Consider the following 19,070-nt stretch of genomic DNA (forward strand, 5'->3'; position numbering starts at 1 on the left):
GACCGAACCAAATTACGTTTTTTCGGGGGGGGGGGGGGTGCAGTAGACGAGGGGCAACTGAAAAGCTCGCAGCCCAGTGAGGAATGTGTTGAGCTAGAATCAGTGCGTTACAGCCGTAGGACTTCGCGGCCGTGCCGGCCCCTCATACTATTACATTACATAGCTAATGCACTGTCATGCCCGCTGCTGATTGCATTGCCCGGTTAATGCACTGTCATGCGCGCTGCTAGTTGCATTACGTCGCTAATGCACCGTGACACCCACTGATAACGTACTGTCTCGCTTCTGCTCCGGTAAGAAGTAACGCTCACACTGAATACTTTGATAGGCTTCACGACAATAAGGGCCTGGCAAATCCGCCCATCCGCGAAGTACCGCTCCGAGGGTGTCCCTACTAAGTAGTTTAGTTTCCTCCGTGGCGTCTGACGCCACCTGCTGTCACGACTCAGCGATACCACATCCGAACCGCGCGCTGGGTACAGGCCCATGTCAAGGCTGTACCTGCTTATAGAAGCAGAGCCGTCATCGGATCCTGGGGAGGGTGAAGTCCGTGGGTGGGGGGCAGTAATGTTAGAACTTGGTTCTGACGTTCATTGAATCATGCAAGTAAAGCACAGCGTCAAGTCCTCTGCAGGGGCCGGGACCCCTCTAGCTTCCTGAGTTGCGCCTTCACGTGCGTAGCTGGTGGGAACTATGCACGTGGTTCAGCCTTTTGTCTGAAATTCATTCGAACTGCGCGCTGGCCGCATGCCCGATCACAACCGGCAAATGGCAAAGGTAACGAACCCGGAGTGGACACGCAGGTGAAAAATCTGTCGTCAGCCCTACCTGTTCCAGTCGCGTCTTCAAGTTACGCCGCCGATCCACTGTTGGGACCGTTGACCCTGTCATTGGTGTCACTGTCTACACAGCGCCTCGGGCGGTGACTCCCCGAACGCCGTTCATCTGCTGACGGCCGTCGCAACAGTCTCCGCCAGGGACGACGTGTGAGCGGTGACACCATCGACAGGAGCCAACAGCCCGAGTGGTCATTCCACGTGTCGTGCACGCCGTCATTGATGTTGCCAAAGCGCGTTTCCGAGGTGAGGAGAGGAGATGTGTTTGACGTCGCTGCGTGATAGGGGTGTGATGTGGACATTGTGGTTACCGTGCGGCTCACACCGCAGCTGGCTGTCCGGACGTTCCCTCCAAAGGGACGCCACCACGACAGCCCCCACTTGAGGCTTTAGACGAGTGCGTCTGCTCGGGAAGACGAGTTTGTGAACCGCTGGCGCTCGGCGACGCGCGCCGTCCGACAGCCACGAGCGACCGCGCGGCTGCGTCGGCGGGCAGATAATCAAACGTGGACGCGGGCGGCCTGGCGCCGCCCGTCGGCTCACGGCTCCGGTCGCTGTCGGTGCCCGTTATCTGATGGCGTGGTGTGGAACTGTCCTCGCTGGCGTTTGGGAGCTCGTGAGCCCTGCTCTGCTCAGCAGCCCGGGGGCGCTCGACTCGTATGCAGTCACCTTTCAATGCCTTTTAGCGCGTTGTTCGATCGTCCGAGACGATGGCGGCTGTAACCTGGGATGGATGACCTTTAGTTTCGCCGGCAGGTGAATTATTCGCTGCGATGCAGTATCCTTGACCTTTGTGAGTTGATATGCGCATGTGCTGGCGAGTAAATCTGTGATGTCTGTTTATATATTCGCGCGGGTATCTGATGTCGGCATTTTTGCTTCAGTGGAACGAGTCGCGTTCTTGGTTCTGAGGCGGCCTCCGGCAGCATGAGAACCGGCAAGCATACAGAATGGGGTTGTGGGCGCTACAGCAGGACAGAAGGGCGCAGCGCAGACAAGTAAACGCCGACATGATGACGGGCGCGTTTTAACGTAGCATGTGACTCTTTGTGTATCGGGACGCTTCTAACCTGCGCAGGCGGAGTTGCAGGACATTCTGAGCGTTTAGTGGCCTTAACAGACGGAGTGTCCCCAAAAGATCGCATTGCGGCACGGCTTCTATACTGATACAGCTGCCAGCGCGCCAGCACAACACACCAGCCCAGCGCCACACAGACGCGCAGGCTCGCCGTGCTGTCTTGCAACTCCAACGATACAGCGCTGGCGAAACGCACCTGTTTGCAGTTTTTCCGGCGCTGACGACATCGGCGCGTCGGCCTTACCAGCGGCGCGTGGCCCCGGCGCTGCCACCGAATGTAGACAGCTGCTCCCCGAACTCTACTGCCGTGAGGCGTGGCAAAACCGCAGATACACAAGTTTCCAGAACATCTGATCAATTGAGATTTGGATGCATATATTTCAGTTTTGTTTGAAATACTTATTTTTGTTAAGGCGTGGTCTGATCCCAAACGACGTCGAGGCAGATGTTTCAACATAAACGGCTCTATTTTTGATGGATGCTGGGCACAACTGGCGTGGACTTAAACGTATTGGTTTATACCTTTGGACACATACGTGACTAGAATACACCATGTTCAAAGTTGTTCACTGCTACAGAGTGGTGTGTAGCGAACACCCCGAGTCACACTGTACCGGCTGCAATCGCGACATGCAGTACACCAGTGCCTCAAACTGGACAGCCATCCTCACCCCCGCCGTTCACAGGGGCTCTTCTCGCGTGAATTTGCCCTCCGTCGGCTGGGCCGCCGGGCGAGCGAGCTCCGTGTGAGCCGAGGCTCGCGGGCCGCGGCGTCTCTGATCCGCGTCCGGGGTGAGCCGCCGGGGGTGCCGCCGCTCCTGGAACACCCAATCAGCGGCAACGCATCACAACCTCACCCACTCGCCAGCGCCCCCGCAGCTGGGGAGAGTGTCTGACATTGGCAAGGGCTTTGAACTGACAAAGTTCGTAGTGCGCCACGATATATTGCCAATCACGATCAAGTTGAGGCCCATCACGCTCCAGTTCCCACGCTCCAATGCAGCTCGGCGACAGGCGCCTTGATATCCCGATACTGTGACATGACCCGGATCCAGACAACCACACCAACAATGGCACGGCCCGGCTGCCGGGCGCCGCCGTCGGTCTGTGACTGGCTGGATGTGACGCCGTGACTGCGCCATGACGCAACAGGGCTGGATGCTTTCGTTCCGCATTATCATACTTCACGTACTTTTCGACAAAAACGGATATCACGACCGTGTTTGAAACAGTGGCGTAGCCAAGGGTTGCACGGGCTGCGCCTCACAGAGCTTCCGTCACTCCATCTCGTAACCATAAAGCAGCACCAGCAAGGCTGCGATAAGACGGAATTCTACGCGTCTTGCGACATCCAGGTCTGTTGTCTGCAACATTGTGGCCAGACTGCAGACGCCTGGCATCATCCAGCGTGCAGTTACGGGGAAAAGTGCGAAGAAAACCGCTGAAAATAGCGGATCTGAAGTACATCATGACCGGGACATTTATAAGAGAATGGCTAATGCCAGATACCGGAAAAGAATCAAGGGACCCCCAGGCAACAGATTCAGAAAACGGCGAGACGGCTTCGTCAGCTTGGTCGTTGGTCGACGAAGGCCAGCACCAAGTCAGAGGCATTAATGGATGACGAATCCCACTGAAATAGGAGCTAGATCCCTTCCAATGCCTGCCATATGTCTTGGCTGATGGGAGCGCTCCATCTCATGTCAAATTTCTGTCCGAATCAAAGTTCCGGCGAAAACGTCTCGCGCGGCTCGCCATAAGCCCAAGGGGATGATCTCCACCACACACCCTACCAAGCAAGACCAAGGAGGGACGTGGGTCACCGGGAGAAACATTCGCGGGGGCGTCCCTGTCCCATGACCTGGTCTTCCGGCCCGGCCCCACCAGCACCCAGCATACCGGCAAAACGGGCAGCTTCTGGAGGAGGGGCGAGTGCCTGTTGAGGTACGTGCAATAAATGCGCCCTGCACCCCGCATCCCGCCTCGTCCTATCACCGGCCTCTGGAGGCTGATCAAGCAGGAAGCGCGCAAAACGCGACGGGGAGCCAGGACGAGGCCTCCAGCTGGAGCTCAAGATACAGCAGGTAACCCGGCATATGAACCCATACGCGCCGCGATGGATCCGATCTATGTCTGGGATCTATCTCTGCGGGCGTGCGCCGGTCCGCGAACAAAGGCATCGCATGATAGATCCACCTGTGTGATGTTCGCGGTAAAAGGAATCAGTTCAGACCGCTGTCAGCTCGTTTCGTAAGACGCTAGCAGAACTGAGGGACAGACTTTGTTTCACCTATATCGTCACCCGTCATGTGTGTACTGGCGCCGTTCCCAGCTTGAGACCGTCCGGTGCGCGTACAGATGGCGCTGCCGTCTGCAGCCCGCCCGGGCAGGCAAACGAACGCGGCGTCCCCACCTTGAGATCGTGCCGACCGGTGCAGAGCTGGCGCTGGGTCTGCCGCAACAGGCGACTGTGTGCGTCGCGCAGTCGTTGCTGCGTCGCCAGGAAGTGCCGGGTGAGAGCGATCTGCTGCACCAGCATCGCCGTGATGACAGGCTCGTCGTCGCCGTCGTCGTCTACGAACACTGGGAACAGACACGGTCCGGCTGACAAGAACAAGCGCGGGAGACCGCCAGCTGGTACTCGGCGCGCAACCGAATGACGTTTCGCGATGAACGATGGCTCTTTCGATGACAACGGGAAGAGTTAACAAGGATATATGCGTCCGTGTTATGCTTCTTCCGCATCCAATCGCTAGCGTACCCGGGGAAGCAAAGTAGTTTTGATCGAACTGAGAGGGTTTGGTTAGCAAATGATTCTACTCCAGTAGACATGGCTAAGAACGACCTTTCGCTGCCCGTCTAACATCACCCCCGGAATGCACCCATTCACAACCAAGGCCCTCGGTTCCGTTCCCGTTCACAGTTGACCCAGCAGCAGGCCAGCACTGCTGTCCACCGCGCGCACTGACCGGTGCCGGTGGGAGCGGCCCGGCCGCCGTGCTGCGGCACCACCACGGTGACGGGCGCCGGCGCGTGCCAGGCCTGGCGGCGGCAGCGGCGACAGTCCCTGGACGTCGAGTAGGCCACGCGCCGCTGGTAGCTCACCACCAGCGACTCGGACGCGTCGGTGCGGTCCTGCGCGTCCGGCCAGCTGGACTGGCGTCGCCGCCGGCGCCGCTCGTGGTCGGAGGCCGGCCTCACTCGAGCCTCCCGGCTCGGCTTGCGTCTGTCGCCACCGTGCGAACCGCGCTCGGCGGACGGGTCCCCGCGGTTCCTTGAAGTCCGCTCGGCGTGCTGGCGCTTTGTTGACGCTGGTTTGGCCCTGGCTTCTTCGTGCGGTTGTTTTCCAGCACTTGCGGGCCGATGGTCACTGCTCGAGGGACGATCTCTCTTAGCACGAGCGCCGTGACGGCCCGAAGCGCGCTTTGCGCTCCGAACGTGCTTGCTTTGCGTCGTTGGGACACTCGGCTCGGACTTTTCACCGGAGGCACCAGCAGGCTTCCTGGACAGCGGACTCAGCTCGCGACGAGCTGAGCGATCCGAGGCCTCCTCTTGAAGCGTCGAGTCCTCAGACTCTGTGCCGGTCCCCTGCTCGCGCTCCCTCCCCCGCTCCCGCTCGCACTCCCGCTGCGGCTGCGCCTGCGGCCTCGGGTGCGAGTGCAGGTCCGGCTCCGACGCTGACTCCGAGTCCGAGTCCGAGTCCGACTTGGAATCTGAGTCGTCGGTGCCGGCCGAGGGCCCGGTGGGCACCGAGGTGATGGTGCGGCTGAGCTCCTCGGGCACGTCGGCGCTGGACAGCGTGCGGCGCCGGCCCACCGACGCCGACTCGGTCCGGATGGAACTGGACACCGAGGCCGCCCCGCTGGCGTCCGCCGCCGCTGCCGCTGCCGGCTCCGTGAGGATGGAGCTGGAGGAGGACGCCCGGCGAGCGGCGGCACGCTCGGTCGGCACACTGCTTGAGGAGGAGGAGGAAGAGGAGGACGAGTCGCCGGACGAGAGCGCTTCTGGGGCCGAGTCGGTGGCGTCCGCCTCGTCGCCCGAGATGCCGCTCAGGATGATCTTCTCGTCACGGATGCTGACCGAGGAGCGGGCGCGCGGTCGGCTCAGTGAGCCGCCGCTGCTGCCTAGGTCAGCCCACGACTTGGTGGGGCTGGAGGTGGAAAACTTGCGGCGCAGCATCTCCATCTTGCTGCCGCGCCGCGGCGCCGCCGCCTTGGCCGGCGACTTCAGGCTCAGCTGGTCGATCAGGTGGCTGATGTCGGTGTCGCTGTCGGCGTCCTCGGGCGGCGTCCTCCCGCCGGCGGCCGCCGACGGCTTCACCGGGCGGGCGGGTGAGCGGCCCTCGCCGCCCCGGGCTCCGGCGGCTCCTGGTGACGGTCTCCCCGGTGCCGGAGCAACGGCTGCTCGGCCGGTGCCACGGACTGCCGGGGAGTTCGCTGGTGCGACGGACGGTCGTCCCCGGCCAGCACCCTGACGAACCAACGCGGGCTCACCTCCGCCACCGTCGCGCACTGGCGCGGACGGGAGTGGCTTGGAGACGGCTGGCGACTTGAGCCATGGCGAGGCGGCAGAGCGGCTGATGGCAGGAGAGCCACCAATGTGCTGCTCAGTGGTAGTGGCTGCAGTGCCAGGTTTGCTGCCTGCTGCAAACTCTTTCCGAGCTGCACGGAGCTCACGTAGATAATCCTGAAAGCATGAATACTTACTCAATGAGTGCTGTTTAAAACTGGCAATGAAAGGTCACCAACATCAATCAAATAATACAATTTGTGTAATATTAGAAACCATGTTAGCAACTGTCTGCTCAAGAAATGTGAGGAAATCAGCCCTCATTATTTAAAATAAGAACCACATTGGGTACATAAGGTACACAAATAAATCATCTTGACTATCACAACAATATCACACAAATTCCATTTTATTTTACCCTGTTGAGTTTACACCAGCTGGTCAAAGTTATCAATAAATAATGAGACACACATCCAGGCATCCCAGGGTGAAATAGTTGCACACATTTTGTGAATTGCTAAATATTTATTTACCAGACATTTTGTTAAACGCTAAATATTAATTTATTTGTTCGAGTTCCAGACTTCAACAAGATTTAGAAGAAACCCCAGGGCTGGCAGCATTACCTGAACGCTTGTCATGTTCTTGGCCTTGGTGTAAACACCTATTTCATGGTTGAGCCATTTCCCCTCGTCCCGCGAGCGTCCCTGTCACTCCAACCATCGCAAGAACGCATCACCATTTTCCATGTCCACACTTCATTACTTTATTCGTCTAAGTGCATCCCCGTCACCTGGTTATGAGTTGTGGATCACGGGATCTCGGTACCGTTCTCAATGACCCATATAGGCACCCAATCCCGACTTTACGGCAAATGCAAGCCAAATCGTGCAAGCCGTGTTTTGGAACACAGCTCCCAGATCCTTCATATATTTAGGAAATATTTCTTCGGTGCGCCAAAAACCTTTTTCGCTCGTGTTGTTTAGCAGATATGTGCCTGAATCAAAAGGATGGATCCCGAATTCCAACGCATTCCATTTTAATTGGATTCTGTGATGGGGTCTCGGAATTGTTAGGTTGAAATACAGTCACACGTCCGCTATTTAGCACCCTCACTGTTTTTGGAAGTGCCAACAAATAGGAGCCCATATTCTCTCCTGTGGAAAGTTCAAACACGGCGCAGGATAGACACGGAGACCCGTGCCAGTGTGCGCGTGTGCGCGGAACGGAAACGTGGAGGAGCGGTGCGTTGGGTTGGGAGATGCGGAGCACGTGCAAGAGGTACTTGTGATTGGTACTTCATCCGGGAACGTCGATTGATCTGAAGGTCGGTCGGATGGAATAACTGAGAAGCAGCTCTTTGAGGTGAATATAATTTGTTCGCTGGTGGTAAGTAGATATCTACAGGTTATGGTTATAAGCCATGGGGTGACGTCCTTGGGCTCAGATAGTAAGCGTCACTTAGACATACTTTAAGTAACATGAAATAATGCATCAAAATTATTGAATCTTTTATTCCAGCATCAATAGGTAAGACTAGAGCTTATGACGATCATAATATTTTTAACATATGTAAGGGCTCCTAACTACCATGTGCTCCATTCTGATCTCGGGATGGCCATGTATTCATTCCAAGCATTGTTGATGTGCCCTAAAACTCCAGTCATCATCATTCTGAGCATGTCTTGATTGACCCTTTAGCAGAGAATTGTTTTAAAATGGTTTAAAACACTCCAAGTTACCATTTTTTCTGATATCTTCCAATGTTGCTTGGCCCGTCACACTTCTCGATGGTTTGTTCCTGTCTAGTTATAAAATATTGTCCTGATCCCCTGCACTGGTCATCTCTTCTTGTTCTTGACTCCATTTCATGTGACTGATGTGTCATAAGGAGTTTTCTATGTTGCTATTATGCAATTGCCACTGCATTGTGTTTGGCAGTGTATGTTTGTGTGTGTGTATATATCTGGTATGCAAGCATAGCATTGCATGTACTTTAGTTCTCTGTTCCAAAGGCTGGTTCATGCAGCTCCTTTTTCAGGAAATCATAATTGCTCACCATACCTTCATTAAGATAGCTTGCAAAGCACCATTAATACCAGCAACATATTTTAAATTCAGGTAGCTTTAGGAGCAGTAGACCTCAGCAATATCTTGCATTATTGACATGACATATGGAAGCCATAGAGCTTGTCAGAGTTTTCTTATGCCCAAAACTTCTATGGCTGGTCCAATATGGAGTCATCTGCATCATGTGGGTTTAACCCAGTAGCTTTAACCATTAAGTGGCAACCTTAAAGAATGATGGCTTTTCATTTGAAATTTAGCTCAAACAAGTTTGCACCACATTGCCACAACAAAATTTTGTCCAGCCTGTTATGTTTGCTGACTGGTTAGTGACTTTTTCAGATTCAGGTATTTCTGGTTGCATTTGGTCAGTTAGTCTCGCTTGCATTAATGACCAATTTGTCATATTGCCCAGCCAAGCCGATAAATAAACCATAGTAGGAATCCATTTATTTCAATGAAAACTGCACATGCAAGTAACACAGAGTTATTGGTGTGAGTAACTCGGCAGCCCTTGCCTGGAACTTGATTTTGATATCTTCTAAGGCAGGGGTTAATTTCAATCTGTCTGGTGTGTACTGTTTCAAACCCATCCATTCTATGAATCCACATGGGCAAACCAAACCCCTCACTTTCCTCAGCATCAGCAATGGCAAAAACTAAAAAACCAGGCAAGAAAGGAGTGGGCCATGCAGAAAAAGTAGCTAACATCAAGAGCAAGGAAAGGGCAATTAATCCATTTGAAATCCATTTCAACAAACAAAAGCATACTGTCCTGGGTCAACATCTTCCTGGTGAGAAAGGAAAACCAGGGATCTCCAAGGCCAAGGCTCTGAAAAAGGTGGGTGATTACGCAACTTACAATCACTGCATATAGATTCGGTCTTCAGTATCAGTCATCAATACAGATGTCGCCCTCGGGAGGTTCTTCTTTTAATGGGGTCTTGGTTTACGCCCCTGTTTAGGCTTCTTTCCATCAAGTTTCCTGCCAGATTGCCCTCTTAAAGGTTTCTTGTGTTTTTATTTGGATAGCTATTTTGGCAGCATTTTGTGGGTTATCAGTCAGATAGTTTGTGACATGAATTGGGGCAATCACACACCGAACAATCATAAGGTCCAGCCATATGACGTGTTTGTATTTCATGCTGCTAAAGACATGCTTCTTACAGCGGAAATTGACGTTGCTGCGAGAGTTGAAAACCAGGACGAAATCCAATGAGTTTTTGGATCGTCGCATTGGTGAGAAGACCAAGGGTATGTCGGTGGAGGACCGCCTGGCAGCCAGGTTCGCCGCCGAACGCAAGAAGCAAAACAAGCAGGTGGGTCGGGATCTCCTTAAGTTATCATCCGTCTGTATCTAAGGGTGAGCAGGCAGTGAGAGTGGTGCTTTAAGGGTCACGTGGTGGGCAGAACATGAATGTTGTGGACGACCTTGTTCACAAGTGGTGCTGAACAGCTGTCGGCGCACCGCACGATGATCGCACGATCCAGTGCACTTCGGATGCACCTGACAGGGAAGCCGAGCCCTCGACTGGCAGCGGTCACTAGGGGCATCGCTTTCAATCCAACATCTCCTGTTTGTCCCAGATCAGATGTCGCTCTACAATCGGGCATGGTCACGTTTGCAGTGAAAGAACGTCGCGTTTTAATCTGCGCGGGGATCTCACCCAAAATTGATACGAGTGTATCCGTGCATTTTATCTGGCCTGACTGGAACAAAGTCATTATTAGGTTCTGTCAGACCCTTCAACGTTACGTGACGAGGTAGCTCATGTTTATCAGGACAGCGCTCTTCGGATGGCTGAAGCAGTTCTGTGGAAAGCCCGAATCGCGTCCCACTCACGTCCCTAAAGCAGCAATGCTTCCTGGCTGCGGTGTATCACAAGGTCCTCTGAGGCAATGATGATAACAGATGGTCGGCCGCCGGCAGACCCTCTTCAACCTGGAGGAGACCACCGAGCTGACGCACATGGGCCAGACGCTAAGCGAGATCGAGAAATACGAGGACCCGCGCAGCGACGACGAGGGCGACGACGCACTCGGAGGTAGGCCCCCGCGGCGTCGGGTCCGTCCGATTCGGCGGCAGCTTGGGACGCCCCGGTCAGCTCCCTCGGCGTCACCCAGCTCGTAGCGCGAACCCGCGTGCCGCGGGCAGACAGGGCTGTCGCTGCCGCAGCTCTGCTGGCTGCTGGCGATGTAATGCTCGGTTTGGGGCCTTCATTGGTGCCGGTTTTGCGGGATCGCCTCCCGCCAGCGGTCGTTGATATCGTGCGGTACGTGACGTGGCGCCGCTCGCCCTAACGGCTCCCGCCCCGCAGCCGAGTTCGTCAAGTCGGCCCACTTCGGCGGCGGACTGCTGGCCTCGGGCGGCCCCAACTCCGCCCAGAGCCGCAAGGAGTGGATCGATCAGATGATCGCCGACAGCAAGAAGCGCAAATACGACGCGCGAAAGGCCCGCGAGGAGACGCTCGAGATGACCGACAAACTGGACGACGACTACAAGCAGGTCATGCAGATCTTCAAGGACGCCGACCTCATGCGTGAGTAGAGGGGTCCTCCTGATGACGGGTAGTAGATCGGTCGGTATGGAGGCTGGCAAGACTCCCAGCGGCTGGGTGTGTGCCATGGTCAGGCAGTTCTTGCAAACAGTCGGCCGCGGTTTTATTGGAGGTGTTTGAAGTGCATCTGGCAAGCCGCAGCACACCTCGACGTGATTGTATGTAATGTTGGCCAACATGGCACCGGTAGTACTGCATTTTTATCAACAACCCCAACTAGATTAATTAAACGGGCGTCTGGTGAGTCTCCGGTACAACACCGCCTAAACATACTATCCATTCAGTCAGCTTGCGGCCATGCGTGGGCCGTGCGAGGTGTTGCCGTGTCGGCGCGCGACCTGAGCCGTCGTGGCGCCTGCCGACAGGCCCGACCCGGGCGAAAGAGCGGACGCGAGAGCCGAGCCCCGAGCCGGCACCGGCACCGGCACCGGCACCGGCAGCGGCAGCGGCAGCCGCCGCCGCCGCGCCCGACCCCTCCGACGAGTACGACATGCTCGTGCGCCAGCTGGCCTTCGAGCCGCGCGTCGGGGTACGTCAGTGACGTCAGCGCCGGCTGTCGCAGCTCGGTGGTCAGCGACCGGTGCTCAGCTGCAACGCGACCGTAACCTGACTGTAACGCAACAACTGTAACGTGTCGAGGACCTTGCTTGACCGTCGGTCTGTGTGTTTGCTCCAAGCACAAAGCAAGATCGTGAGTGAGTCATGTTGCCTATTTACGGATCAAACGGTCGCTCTGTGCACCGTTTCGCCGCCCCATCCTACTGCGTGCTGTGCGCGGCTCTGTGACTCGCCTTCGCCCTGGCAGGCGTCGGAGCGGACCAAAACGGACGAGGAGGTGAAGCGGGAGGAGGCGACACGGCTCCGCTTGCTGGAGGAGGCGCGCCAGCTGCGCATGCGCGCTGACCCGGAGGAGGCGGGCGGGGCGCGGCCGGCCGTCCACCGCAGCGCCGATGACCTGGACGACGGGTGAGAGCTGGCGGGCGCGGGGCACCGGCGGGGCGCTTGTTTCGAGAGGGTCTACCGCCGCTGGGGGGAGGGGGCACGGGATAGCCAGGGGGCGGGGAGAGAACGGCTGGACAGAGTGGCCCCTGTGAGCGATGTGGGAAAGCCGGGCACGATGCTCGCGTCAGTAAGAAGATAATGTTTCATGCTCCTAAACCATTTGTTTCGTCCCATACCTGGCATGCGGTTGCACGGGTTTCTTGTGGGCTGTCACGACCTGTCTCAGAATGCTAGACGGGCTTCCCTGGGATGAGAGGTCAGTATCATGCGCTCGTTCCTGTATACCATCCCCCATCTGTGCCGTAGCCATCCGTCCTCAGTAGCCACCCTCCGCGCGGCCCTGTCTGCCGCAAGCTTGCTGTGACCTGCGCCGTCCGCCTGTCGCCGCAGGTTCCTGCTGGACGCCAAGCCGCAGCAGCGTCTTGAGCTGATCGGCGATCAGCTGGTGGTGACGTCAGAGTTGCCGGACGTGCCGCTGACGGGCCGCCAGGCCAAGAAGCGCCAGAGCCGGCTACAGCGGCAGCGCGACGCGGAGGAGGAGGCCGAGCAAACGCTTCCTGAGGCAGGTTAGTCTCCGGCTGCAGCCGCAGCGAGGAGAGGACCGAACAGGCACCTCCTGAGACAGGTTAGTCTCCGGCTGCAGCGGCAGCGCGACCCGGAGGAGGAGGCCGAGCAAACGCTTCTTGAGACAGGTTAGTCTCTGGCTGCAGCGGCAGCGTGACGCTGAGGAGGAGGCTGAGCAGACTCCTCCTGAGACAGGTTAGTCTCTGGCTGCAGCGGCACGGCCGCAACAGACGCGCGAGGATGAATTTTTATGCTTGAAAATGGAACGTCTTATTGTGTGGCCATGTGTCCCGTCATGCAGGATATGTCATGTCGGCAAGGACATCATACCTGCGCTCAGGTACCAAATTGCCAATGGAAAATTAAACGCCGGCCTCTCACGGAGTACCTTCGCGGCGTCTTGAATCATCAGGTGCAGATAGCCATTAGATCTTATCTTATTGACCTAAATCTCATCTCATCGGTATTCACAAGCAAGTTTTGTTCTAACTGGTTGCCGCTTTCGATAACGGAAAAACGCATTGCTCGTAACTCGCAGACCAGTACATGGCGTTGAAGTTGCGAGTTCGTGTCATATTGTTCAGGTCGTGTCTCACTGTATTCAGTTTTAGCTTGTCGTGCATATGTGATGTATCGTATTGGGAGGCAGTGAAACCACCGTTCCGTTTACAGGATCCTGACCCTACCTTTGATCGTTTTCAGTCACGCTCCCTAAAGCCAAGCTTCCGACCTACAAGAAGCTCAGCGCCACCCTCCGGGCCCTGCTGCCGCTCGAGCAGACGCGTCACCTGACCGAGCTTGTGACGTCGCTGGATCCGCAGCTGTCGCCGGGCAACAAGGCGCTGCTCATCTCCCTGTACGAGATGCTCCTGCGCTACATCGGCGACTGCTGCCGCCGCTCGGGCGCCGCGGCAGACACCGGTTCGCCGGGCGGCGGACAGGTGGCGCTGCGCGCGGTGGACGCACTCGTTCCGCTGCTGTACGACCTGACGCAACGGCTGGGCGACGCGGCGTACCTGAGCTGGGTGGCGTGGCTGCGGCGGCGGCAGGCGGCGTACGGCCGGCGCCGGCGACGCTCCTTCCCGGGCCTAGAGACGCTGCTGCCGCTGCGGGTGTGTGGCCAGCTGTTCCCCAGCTCTGACCGCCGCCACCCGGTCACCATGCCAGCCATGTTGATGCTGTGCCAGATGCTGGCGGAGTGCCGCGTCACCTCGCGCCGCGAGCTGGCCGCCGGACTCTTCGTCGTCTCGCTTCTGAATGAGGTCAGTGCGGGGGGGGGGGGTCCAGTGTTCCAATATTCGGCCACTGGGGTGGCATGGATGTCGATATCTTTTCATGCTATAACACCCCGGCCTTGGGCTCACTGGCTGTGGTCCTCCCCTTGCTCAAAATTGGCCAATCAGCATCGAACCGCGCGGCTGTCAAACCAGTATTTATATGCTTCAGGCTTGACAAATGGGCTGGGTAGGTTAGATGTCCAGGTCGGGGTCAAAAGGCAATAGATTAGCGCCAACAGATAGCGCCAATAGAAGGGACCGCTGGAGAGGCAGGGTTCTGGTGGCATGAATATATATTTACATCCTTAACACCCCACTGGATGAATTTTGGAACGCTGGGGGACGGGGGGGGGGGGGGGCGCTCGGCGATGTCTCGCTTTGTTATGGGACTGAAAAAGCCCTGCTGGGGAACATTTCGTCTCCTAAATGACTTCTACTACGCCCGCTGTCGTTGCTGTCTAACCGGTATAAAGACGAGCTTATGTGGGGCCAGAAACGTTGCGCTCTCTTTGATAAGATCTCATCTGACAGTTCTTCTCGACATCGGCACCCAAATAGCGTGGTGGGACATCCCTCGTTTAACCTGTTTGATCACGTGGCTGACCGCGGGCGGGTGGCTGGCGTTTCTGCGCGAGCGACGGGCGGCGCGCCGCCGTCCCGGCCGTGACGTGGCGCGTCTGACCGAGACACCTCGCGCCCGCCGCAGTTCACAAGCCTGGCCAGCCGTTACGTGCCGGAGGTGATCGGCTTCCTGCAGAGCGTGCTGTTCACGGCTGTGCCCAGCGAGCGCCAGGCGCCGCTGGCCGGCCACGTGCTGCTGCCCCAGCTGCCGCGCGGACCCCACTCCAGCCTGCTGCAGCTAACCACCAGGTGGGCAACGGCTCGCCGCTGCCGGCTGCCGGGCTCTGGCTCCCAGCCAGGAGCCCATCAGGCATGGGACGACTGGGCGTGTAGGACAAGGGGAGCAGATAGGTGTGCATAATGTGACGTGGGACGGCTAACGGTGTCGCCGCTCCTGCTTGAATGTGAATGCAATGGACAAATCAGTCGATGTGCCATTGTTTTGTCGTGAGGTCCTGCTGCTGTCACCAGTGTTCGATTACCCTTCTCTCGCCCTTTCTGTGTGTCATCAGTACTGTGCTGGTGACCACTTTCCTCTGCTGACCTGCACTCTCCCATCTGCTGACCTGCACTCCCCCATGTGCTGACTTGCCCTCTCCCTATTGCTGACTTACCCTCTCCCATCTGCTGACCTACCACCCCTCCCTCACCTCGGCTGTGCCGGCAGCCTCTGTGTATCTCTCTCTGCTAATCCCCATTCTCCCTGCAGCTGCGCCGGTGATCTCTGTGGTCCTCTGCCCCTTCTCCGCTGACCTGCCCCGCTCCCCGGCAGTTGCGCCGGCGCGCCGTGTGAGCCGCTGCCCCTCCCCCGCTGACCTGCCCCGCTCTCCGGCAGCTGCGCCGGCGCGCCGTGTGAGCCGCTGCTCTCACTGTCAGCCGTCGAGTCAGAGGCGCCGCTGACGGACGCAGCGCGCGCCTCCTGCCTGCACGTGGCCGCCTCGCTGGTGCGCCAGCTGGCCGAGCGGCACGGCCAGCTGCCGGCCGCCTCCGAGATCTTCGGCCCGCTCCGGCTTATGATGGCCGCCGTGGACGTCAGGAGGTGGGCTGCGCCAGCTGGCTGCGGATGGTCACGGTCCGGGGGTCACCCGGGACGCGTGGTGAACACTTGTGTTGACCACTTGACCTCCACCTACGGTAGTGATCGTGGGTCGGTGAGGGAGGACAGCTTGGCGCGAGCGCGGCATAGTTACTTTAGCAACGGAATGGTAGATGTAAAGCTCGGTGTTTCGGTACGGTATAGATCAGGGTATCTTAAGATTGCGTATGGCTATAGATGGCTAGATGGCTATATAGATGGTTATATTTTGGCATTGCAAGCATGTATGTTTTACGAACACGTTACGGTGATCATGCTCTTTTGTCATCCTTCATAATATGGCGAAGCTAGCTCTGATTTTCGTTTAGTTACCACTTGCGCTAGCAGGGCGTGATTGAGAAAGGTGCTGACGTCCATTTTTCTACGTGGATGATGATTTTGCGATCGCCGTGCTCGACGTATGTTTTGATCAACATATCGTTCCTTTTCCCAGATACCCCGACGTTTTGCGCAACAAGTGGACGGCGTGTCTGAACACACTAGAAGGGATTAGCTCTGAGAAAACCACCCTGGAAAAGAATAAAAAACGACCTAAACCCCTCCGTTTGTACGAGCCTGCTATAGAAGAGAAGTAAGTGGCTACCGAAACTGTGCATTGGTCGCATCATGTGTCGCAGCAACGTGATGGCTTTGGTTAATAGGTTAACTTCCTGGAGCGGTTTGCCAATTCGGAATATGTGCTGGTCTGTTTGTGGCCCGTTACTTGGATGATAGTCTTGAGTTCGGTACCTATCCTCCAAAAAGCGTTCTGTCGTCTCACTAGTGCTGTATGCGGCGGGCCGTGGTGTACCCTGACGTGTGCTATATGCACCGGCGTTTTCAGTCTCCACGGGCATGTGACATATGAGCTGGCCCGTGTCATATCCCGGATCTATAACGTGTCGATGCCGCTTGCTTGACCCGAGCCGCGTCCGGCAGCTTTGACGGCCGGCGGCGGCGGCCGGGCTCGCACGAGAAGCGAGAGCACGACAAGCTGGTGCACAAGTACAAGCGACAGATGCGCTCGACGGTGCGCGAGGTGCGCCGCGACAACGCCTTCGTGGCGCGCCAGAAGCTGACCGAGATCAAGACCAAGTGAGTAGGGCCGCGGCGCCGACGGGGGCGCGGGAGGGAGCTGCGGTTGGCTGCCGTCGGGTCGTCTGCGGACGAGATCAGTCGTGATACACCGATTAGGGCCTGGTGAAAACATAGCGTATGGCTGGTGAAAACAGTAGAAAACATAGTGTGAAACCATAGCGTGAAAACATAGTATATCACACCATGAAACCATAGTGTAACATGGATCTTACATAGATAATAGTGTAAACACCCGATTTCTTAGCCGTGGATGGGGCAAACACGCAAATCCGTATCGTATTTGCGTGTTTGGACCTGTTTCCACAGGTCGCCCGTCTAGTTTGTGTTGTTGACATTACATATTGCTCTACACGCCCTTGAAGCCCTACAAAAGATGCGACGGGAGCATCTGATTCGACCCACTGATAAGCACGGGGTTAACTGCCGAACCGTGGACCTCTCGACGCTGGTTGGCTCAACCTCAGCGGCTGGCTGGTGGGCGGCCCCGCCGGGTCGATCCTCCCTAGGGAGGGGAGGGGTCAGACTGCCGACTTCTCCCTGGGGAGGGGAGGGGTCAGACTGCCGACTCCTCCCCGGGGGTGGACTCAGACTGCCGACTCCTCCCCGGGGCGGGGTCAAGTCAGACATGCGCTGCTGCTCACACCCAGCCTCGTGTTTCAGGGACGACGACCGAAAGCGGAAGCTGAAGGACCTGATGGCGTCCCTGGCCAACCAGGAGGGTGACTTCAAGCGCATGAAGCGTCAAAAGTGATCGAGCATAGCTATCGCTGGGCCTGTCCTGTTTTGTTATGGAGGAAATACACGCTCAGTCTGGTGCTGGTGTGTTATTCTTACAACCAAAGTGTTGGAAGAGTGGTGTGTTGCGCGGGCGATAGGCGTGCGGTGGAAGTAGTGCTCGCAACCTGCCATGTCGCTGATCTGCCATAATCCGTCACGGAAGACTTGACTGATGGCTCCCCAAGTAGAAGGACCGCGCTTGGAACGCGTCTACCTTTCAAGGGAGGTGGGTTCCTATTCCATGCGTTTTCGTCTCATCTCAAGAGAATGTGGACATAATTAATATATTGAACAAAGTCAAATCCATCTGGGTGCCAACTTCATCCCAGCAATGGTTACTTCAGGGTAAGGGGTCGCTCTGTTGTGTTTTGATGCGATGGTCTATAACGTTGCTTTGGTTGGCTAATGTTCGTTTCCATTTTCCCTTGGCATCTTTTCATCATTGGTCGCTCTCCTGCTATCGGCGTGAAGCCACTGCCAGTTGGATGTCGGAGCTGTTCTGACAGATGGCCGCCACGGTAGGAACTTCACAAGGGCTTGAGTGGTCTCGATCACGCAAATCCCTCAGCAAGAACGTGTTGCCTCGAGGAGTTGTGTGCAAATGATTTGACCTGTATGCAGCACAATGTGTTTCCGAATGGCGATCATCTTCCGCCTCTGATGGCCGCAGATCGGTCCTACTAAGTGCGTTGTTCTCCAATGTAAACAGTGATCAATGGGGAAATATTTGCATAATCTGCGAGAAACATACACAATGAATAGTTCCACAAAACCTGCCACAATGTGGGACGATATGCAAACACTTGGCTACCTTTAACAACCCATAAACGGGGCAAAATCTGCATCATCGGCACGCTCGGCTGCACGACAAGTGCGCCGACATAGGCTGCTGACGGACAGGCAGTCGCAGTTTGTCAACACGACCACCATGTACATAACGCCAGTCAGTTCTGAGCCGGCCGGAGCAGGGCGCAGTGTGGATCTGTGTCCCTTCTGAGCCTGACTCGAGCGGAGCCCGCGTCAGTTCTGAGCCGGCCGGAGCAGAGCGCAGTGTGTATCTGTGTCCCCTCTGAGCCTGACTTGACCGGAGCCCACGTGATTCGATCAAGTCTGGCCGGCCGTCCTCAGACGCCAGCATTATGAGGACGATGTGGCTGACAGGTGGATGGCCAGGAGTCCCCCTGTGAGCTGCGATTGCCACTACTGGCGGCCTCACGCTCTCGAGGTCCCGATACCCTCCCCCTCCACCCCCACCTCTCCAACCTCTGACTTGTGACGAACGCGGTGGGTGCAGTACGCGTATATGGCCCCACAATACTGTTTGCAATCTCTCGAGTAACTCGAGTAACTACCACAGCTGCTGTGGTGGTCACTGGTCAGGTTTTCTTGGTCGGCGGCAGAAGCATGTCCTCGTCATTGACGCGTAGCAGTCTGATGTTTTCATGATCGGGGAGCGACTCCACCAGATCCACATCATCGGCGGTTTCTCCGCGTTATGTTCCGTAATGACGTGCCATGCCCTCATAGTCGGCCACAGCGGCTAAATGTCCTCTCCGTTGACGGACGGTCGGCCCACGTCCTCGGGGTCGACAGGGGACCGCGCCCTTC

General features: G+C 56.8%; 2 protein-coding genes across 3 annotated transcripts; one reads left to right on the forward strand and one right to left on the reverse strand.

Annotated features, from left to right (window-relative positions):
• Nucleotides 1-4,054: 4,054 nt before the first annotated feature.
• LOC119111488 (suppressor protein SRP40) lies at nt 4,055-7,281 on the reverse strand. Its single transcript, XM_037235307.1, has 4 exons — nt 7,050-7,281; nt 4,974-6,600; nt 4,328-4,497; nt 4,055-4,060 (listed from the first exon to the last, which is right to left on the reverse strand). The coding sequence occupies exons 1-4, from the start codon at nt 7,062-7,064 to the stop codon at nt 4,055-4,057; spliced, it is 1,818 nt and encodes a 605-aa protein (XP_037091202.1). The 5' UTR covers nt 7,065-7,281.
• Nucleotides 7,282-7,664: 383 nt separating this feature from the next.
• LOC119113250 (nucleolar protein 14) lies at nt 7,665-17,494 on the forward strand. Of its 2 annotated transcripts, none has more exons than XM_037237605.1 (14): nt 7,665-7,750; nt 9,132-9,331; nt 9,660-9,809; nt 10,421-10,535; nt 10,809-11,030; nt 11,414-11,577; nt 11,854-12,014; nt 12,441-12,616; nt 13,317-13,876; nt 14,598-14,761; nt 15,348-15,551; nt 16,042-16,179; nt 16,527-16,682; nt 17,346-17,494. In XM_037237605.1, the coding sequence occupies exons 2-14, from the start codon at nt 9,140-9,142 to the stop codon at nt 17,434-17,436; spliced, it is 2,493 nt and encodes an 830-aa protein (XP_037093500.1). In that variant the 5' UTR covers nt 7,665-7,750; nt 9,132-9,139; the 3' UTR covers nt 17,437-17,494. The 2 variants fall into 2 exon arrangements, with proteins under 2 accessions (XP_037093500.1, XP_037093498.1); XM_037237603.1 differs by having other exon boundaries at nt 7,678-7,788.
• Nucleotides 17,495-19,070: the final 1,576 nt, after the last annotated feature.

The sequence above is a fragment of the Pollicipes pollicipes genome, unplaced genomic scaffold (genome assembly GCF_011947565.3).
Source record: "Pollicipes pollicipes isolate AB1234 unplaced genomic scaffold, Ppol_2.1 Scaffold_7261;HRSCAF=8764_pilon_pilon_pilon, whole genome shotgun sequence".
Classification (NCBI taxonomy): domain Eukaryota; kingdom Metazoa; phylum Arthropoda; class Thecostraca; order Pollicipedomorpha; family Pollicipedidae; genus Pollicipes; species Pollicipes pollicipes.